General features: G+C 42.9%; 1 protein-coding gene across 1 annotated transcript in view; it reads left to right on the top strand.

Moving 5' to 3' along the window:
• The window catches only part of LOC108446513, a 12,206-nt gene extending 6,327 nt beyond the window's left edge, over window positions 1–5,879 (top strand). The window contains exon 5 of the mRNA XM_017733334.1: window positions 5,643–5,879. Within this exon, the coding sequence (XP_017588823.1) occupies window positions 5,643–5,879 (237 nt within the window). The remainder of the gene's footprint in view (window positions 1–5,642) is intronic.
• The last annotated feature ends 485 nt before the right edge of the window (window positions 5,880–6,364 follow it).

Below are 6,364 nucleotides of genomic sequence, written 5' to 3'. Positions count from 1 at the left end.
GGATGGCTCCGGGATTCCCAGGATTGGCCCGGGATGGCTCCGGCATGGCTCCGGGATTTCCCTGGGATTGCTCCGGGATTCCTGGAATTGTCCCGGGATTGGCCCGGGATTGCTCCGGAATTGCTCCAGGATTCCTGGGATTGCTCTGGGATTTCCAGGATTTCCCTGGGATTGCTCCAGGATTCCCCCGGGATTCCCGGGATTGTTCTGGGATTGGCCCGGGATTGCTCCGGGATTTCCCTGAGATTCCCAGAATTGCTCCGGGATTGCTCCGGGATTGCTGGGATTGCTCTGGGATTTCCCTGGGATTGGCCCGGGATTGCTCCGGGATTGCTCCAGGATTCCCGGGATTGCTGGGATTGCTCTGGGATAGCTCTGGGATTCCTGGGATTTCTGGGATTCCCCCGGGATTGTTCTGGGATTCCCAAGATTCCCTTGGGATTGCTCTGGGATTGCTCCGGGATTGCTCCGGGATTGCTGGGATTGCTCTGGGATTTCCCTGGGATTGGCCCGGGATTGCTCCGGGATTGCTCCAGGATTCCCGGGATTGCTGGGATTGCTCTGGGATAGCTCTGGGATTCCTGGGATTTCTGGGATTCCCCCGGGATTGTTCTGGGATTCCCAGGATTCCCTTGGGATTGCTCTGGGATTGCTCCGGGATTCCTGGGATTGCTCTGGGATTCCCAGGATTGCTCCGGGATTGCTCCGGGATTCCCCTGGGATTACCCCAGGATGGCTCCGGGATTTCCCTGAGATTCCCAGAATTGCTCCGGGATTGCTCCGGGATTGCTGGGATTGCTCTGGGATTTCCCTGGGATTGGCCCAGGATTGCTCCGGGATTGCTCCAGGATTCCCCCGGGATTCCTGGGATTGCTCCGGGATTGCTGGAATTGCTCCAGGATTCCCAGGATTCCCCTAGGATTGTCCCAGGATTGCTCCAGGATTCCTGGGATTGCTCCGGGATTGCTCCGGGATTCCCAGGATTCCCCTGGGATTGCTCTGGGATTCCTGGAATTGCTCTGGGATTCCCGGAATTGCTCTGGGATTCCCAGGATTCCTGGGATTGCTCCGGGATTCCCCCGGAATTGCTCTGGGATTCCCTGGATTCCCAGAATTCCCCTGGGGTTCCTCCAGGATTCCTGGGATTCCTGGGATTTCTCTGGAATTTGGGGCAGAGCTTTCCCGGGGCATCTTGGAGCTCGTTTTTCCTGCCGGGTTTTGGGTTTTCCAATGGAATTTCGGTTTTTTCCAATGGAATTTTGGTTTTTCCCAATGGAATTTCGGTTTTTCCCAATGGAATTTTGGTTTTTCCAATGGGATTTTGGGGTTTTATCCCACCAGAATTTCGGTTTTCCCACCGGGATTTTGAGTTTTCCCGATGGAATTTCAGTTTTTTCCAATGGAATTTCGATGTTTTCCAATGGAATTTCGGGGGTTTTCCAGTGGAATTCCAGTTTTTTCCTACCGGAATTTTGGTTTTCCCACCGGGATTTTGGGGTTTCCCACTGGAATTTCAGTTTCCCAATGGAATTTTGGTTTCCCAATGGAATTTTGGGGTTTTTTCCCCACCGGAATTTCAGTTTTTCCCAATTTTTCCAATGGAATTTTGATTTTTCCCACTGGAATTTGGGGTTTTCCCGTGGGAATTCTGGATTTTCGCGCTGGAATTTTGGATTTTCCCGCCAGAATTTTGATTTTCCCGCTGGAATTTGGATTTTCCTGATGGAATTTTGTTTTTTCCAGTGGGAATTTGGGATTTTTCCGCTGGAATTTTGGGTTTTGCGGCTGGAATTTTGGGATTTCCGGCTGGAAATCTGGATTTTCCAGTGGGAATTTTGGCTTTTCCGGCTGGAATTTTCATTTTCAGCTGGAATTTGGGAGTTTCCAATTGGAATTCGGGGATTTTCCGACTGGAATTTGGGATTTTCCTGCAGGAATTTTAGTTTTCTGGTAGGAATTTGGATTTTCCGGCTGGAATTTGGGGTTTCCCGCTGGAATTTTGGCTTTTCCCGCTGGAATTTTGGATTTTCCCACCAGAATTTTGATTTTCCCGCTGGAATTTTGGATTTTCCCGCTGGAATTTTGCATTTTCAGCTGGAATTTTTGATTTTCCCGTTGGAATTTTGGCTTTTCCTGCTGGAAATTTGGATTTTCCAGTGGGAATTTTGGATTTTCCCGCTGGAATTTTGGCTTTTCCCGCTGGAATTTCGATTTTCCCGCTGGAATTTGGATTTTCCCGCTGGAATTTTGGATTTTCTGGCTGGAATTTGGATTTTCCTGATGGGAAATTTGGCTTTTCCCGCTGGAATTTGGGGATTTTTCCTGATGGGAATTTTGTTTTTCCGCCCGTTCAGGTTCTGGGAATAAAAGTAGAGCCCAAGGTAGGGATTTTTGGGATTGCCTTTGGAATTCTCTCTCTTTGGAATTCTCCCTCTTTGGAATTCTCCCTCTTTGGAATTCTCCCTCTTTCCGCCTTTCCCTCTCATTCCGCGCTGGAATCGCTTCCCGGAAAAACCCCGGAATTCCCGGGAAAAAGGGTCGGGAAAAGGCCTCTCCTGCAGAGACTCCCAGATTTTTCCAGAATTCCCAGGGTTTTTTTTGGAATTCCCGGATTTTTCCAGAATTCCCAGCTTTTTCTGAAATTCCTGGATTTTCCCGGAATTCCCAGATTCTCCCAGAATTCCCGGGTTTTTCTGGGATTCCCAGATTTTTCCCAGAATTCCTGGATTTTTCTGGAATTCCAGGATCTTTCTAGAATTCCGGGATTTTCCCCGAATTCCTGGGTTTTTTTTTAATTCCTGGATTTCTCTGGAATTCCTGGGGGTTTTTGGAATTCCCAGATTTTTCTGACATTCCTGGATTTTCCTGGAATTCCTGGATCTTTTTAAAATTTTCCCCGAATTCCTGGGTTTTTTTGGAAGTCCCAGATTTTTCTGGAATTCTCGGATTTTTCCCGAATTTCCGGATTTTTCCCGGGATTCCTGAATTTTTCCAAAATTCCTGGATTTTTCTGGAATTCCTGGATTTTTCCTGGAATTCCTGGGGGTTTTTTTTAATTCCTGGATTTTTCCAAAATTCCCAGATTTTCCCAGAATTCCCGGGTTTTCCTGGAATTCCTAGATTTTTCCGAAGTTCCCGGATTTTTCCAGAATTCCCAGATTTTTCTGAAATTCCTGGATTCTCCCAGAATTCCCAGGTTTTTCTGGGATTCCCAGGTTTTCCCAGAATTCCCGGATTTCCCTGGAATTCCTGGGGTTTTTTGGAAGTCCCAGATTTTTCTGGAATTCTCGGATTTTTCCAGAATTCCTGGATTTTTTCTGGAATTCCTGGATCTTTCTAGAATTCCCAGATTTTCCCTGGAATTCCTGGGGTTTTTTTGGAATTCCTGGATTTTTCCAAAATTCCCGGATTTTTCCCAGGATTCCTGGATTTCCCCAGAATTCCCAGATTTTTTCTGGAGTTCCTGGATTTTTCCTGGAATTCTTGGAGGTTTTTTTAATGCCGGAATTTTTCCAAAATTCCTGGATTTCCCTGGAATTCCCGGTTTTTTGCAAAATTCCCAGATTTTCCCAGAATTCCTGGGTTTTTCCAGAATTCCCGGATTTCCCCGGAGTTCCCGGATTTTCCTGGAATTTCTGGATTTTTTTGGAATCCCTGGATTCTTCCAAAATTCCCAGATTTTCCCAGAATTCCTGGACTTTTCCCAGAATTCCCGGATTTTCCTGGAATTCCCAGGTTTTCCTGGAATTCCCAGATTTTCCCAGAATTCCCAGATTTTCCTAGAACTTCTAGATTTTCCCCGGAACTCCCAGATTTTTCCAAAATTCCCGGATTTTCCCAGAATTTCTGGGTTTTCCCAGAATCCCCGGGGTTTTCTGGAATTTCCGGATTTTTCCAGATTTCCCAGGGTTTTTTTGAATTCCCGGATTTTTCCAAAATTCCCGGATTTTTCTGGAATTCCTGGATTTTCCCGGGCTCTGCTCCCCCTTCCCGGCTCTCCGGGGGCTCCCTGGGATTGGGGATTGGGGGGGGCTGGAATTCCCTGGGAACGGGAGGAGAAGGAAGGGAGAAATTAACGACTAATTAATAGGATTAATAACCATTAATTATTCATTATTAACGATTAGAAGTTATAATTAGTCATTTGTTAATTATTTATTAGCAGTATTAATATTTATTAATTATTAATGAATATTTTTAATCGTTAAAACAGATCAATCACTGATTATATTATTAATTAGTAATAAATAATAGTGGTTATTAATAAAAAATTGCTAACGGGCACTGCTTATTAAGGCTATTAATTACCTATTAATTATTAATTATTCTATTATTAAAAGGCTTTCTAATTAATTTCTGAATTTGTAATTAATGATAAATTTATTAGAAAGTAATTGGATTATTTATCGGATTTACGATCAAATTATTATTCGGTTATTAGGCGAATGATGATGTTATTAATAATTATAAGCTGTAGGATTAATGCTGTTATTAATTAAATGAAGCGATTCTCTGGGTTATTAATTTATTGCCATTCATGATCTCTTGTTTCATTGACGTTAATTAATTACTCTTTCTTTTTGTTATTTATTTAATTATTGACGTTAATGATCTCTCATTTTAGTATTTTCAATTCTTTATTTTATTAACGTTAATAATCGATTGCTTTAGTGGCATAATTAATAATTAATTGATTGGCATGCATTATTAATTATTTTAATAATGCTCCTTTTATTCTTGGATTATTTTTATTATTATCTTGATTGATTGATAGCGATTGATAGTATTTATTATTTAATTATTATTAACTTGATTGTTTTGCAATTTCCATTATTATCTCAATTATCAATTTTACTAAAAGTAAATTTAATGTTCATTATTTATTATTGTTTGCTATTTATTATTTATTTTTTATTTTTATTATTATTACTTTTTTTATTATTCATTATTCATTATTTATTATTATCGATTTGTTATTTATTATTTATTATTGCCTTTTTATTCATTTTTTAAAAATTATTTGTTATTTATGATTTATTATTTGTTATCGTTTATTATTTTTAAATATTTATTATTAATGTTCATTAGTAGTTACCGATATTTATTCAAGTTTATTAGTATTTATTAACGTTTATTAATATTTATTAATGGTTTTTTTTGGGGATCTTTTCATGTTTTCACCTTTATTTCCAATTCCATTTCTTTCTCTTCCCTTGACGGTTTCATTATTGGAGCACAAATCGATCATTAATAATTATTATTAATCCTTATTAGCGTTATTAATTCCTATTAATTACCATCAATTCATTCTAGCAGTAGGATACGTTATCTTGGAGGCCGATCCCGATCCTGAGGATCCCCGTCCCAGAGGGAGGCAGATCCCGGGAATCCTGATCCCAGAAATCCCGATCCCAGAAATCCCAATCCTGGGAAATCCCAATCCAGGAAATCCCGATCCGGGAAATCCTGATCCCAGAGTTCCCAATCCCGGGAATCCCAATCCCAGGAAATCCCAATCCCGGAAATCCCAATCCCGGAAATTCCAATCCGGGAAATCCCGATCCCAGAGTTCCCATCCCGGGAAATTCCAATCCCAGAAATTCCAATCCGGGAAATCCTGATCCCAGAGTTCCCAATCCCAGGAATCCCAGTGCCAGAAATCCCAATCCCAGGAAATCCCAATCCCAGAAATCCTGATCCGGGAAATCCCGATCCCAGAGTTCCCATCCCGGGAAATTCCAATCCCAGAAATTCCAATCCGGGAAATCCTGATCCCAGAGTTCCCAATCCCAGGAATCCCAGTGCCAGAAATCCAAATCCCAGGAATCCCATTCCCAGGAAATCCCAATCCCAGGAAATCCCAATCCCAGAAATCCTGATCCAGGAAATCCTGATCCCAGAAATCCCAATCCCGGGAATCCCGATCCCAGGAATCCCAGTGCCAGAAATCCCAATCCCAGGAAATCCCAATCCCAGAAATCCTGATCCAGGAAATCCCGATCCCAGAGTTCCCAATCCCGGGAATCCCGATCCCAGAAATCCCAATGCCAGAAATTCCAATCCCGGAAATCCCAATCCCAGGAATCCAAATCCCAGAGTTCCCGATCCCAGGAATCCCAGGAATCCCGATCCCAGAGTTCCTGATCCCAGTGATCCCAATCCCAGTGATCCCAATGATCCCAATCCCAGCAATCCCCAGTCCTGTTGATCCCAATGATCCCAATCCCAACGATCCCAATGATCCCGGTGATCCCAGTGATCCCAGTGATCCCAATGATCCCAATGATCCTGATCTTCCCGGTGATCCCAATCCCGCTGATCCTGCTGATCCCAAACCTGCTGATCCCGGTGATCCCAATCCCAC

This window comes from Corvus brachyrhynchos, unplaced genomic scaffold (genome assembly GCF_000691975.1).
Source record: "Corvus brachyrhynchos isolate BGI_N302 unplaced genomic scaffold, ASM69197v1 scaffold1045, whole genome shotgun sequence".
Classification (NCBI taxonomy): domain Eukaryota; kingdom Metazoa; phylum Chordata; class Aves; order Passeriformes; family Corvidae; genus Corvus; species Corvus brachyrhynchos.
The sequence above is the reverse complement of the archived record's forward strand: the minus strand, read 5'-3'. Positions and strand labels throughout refer to the sequence as shown.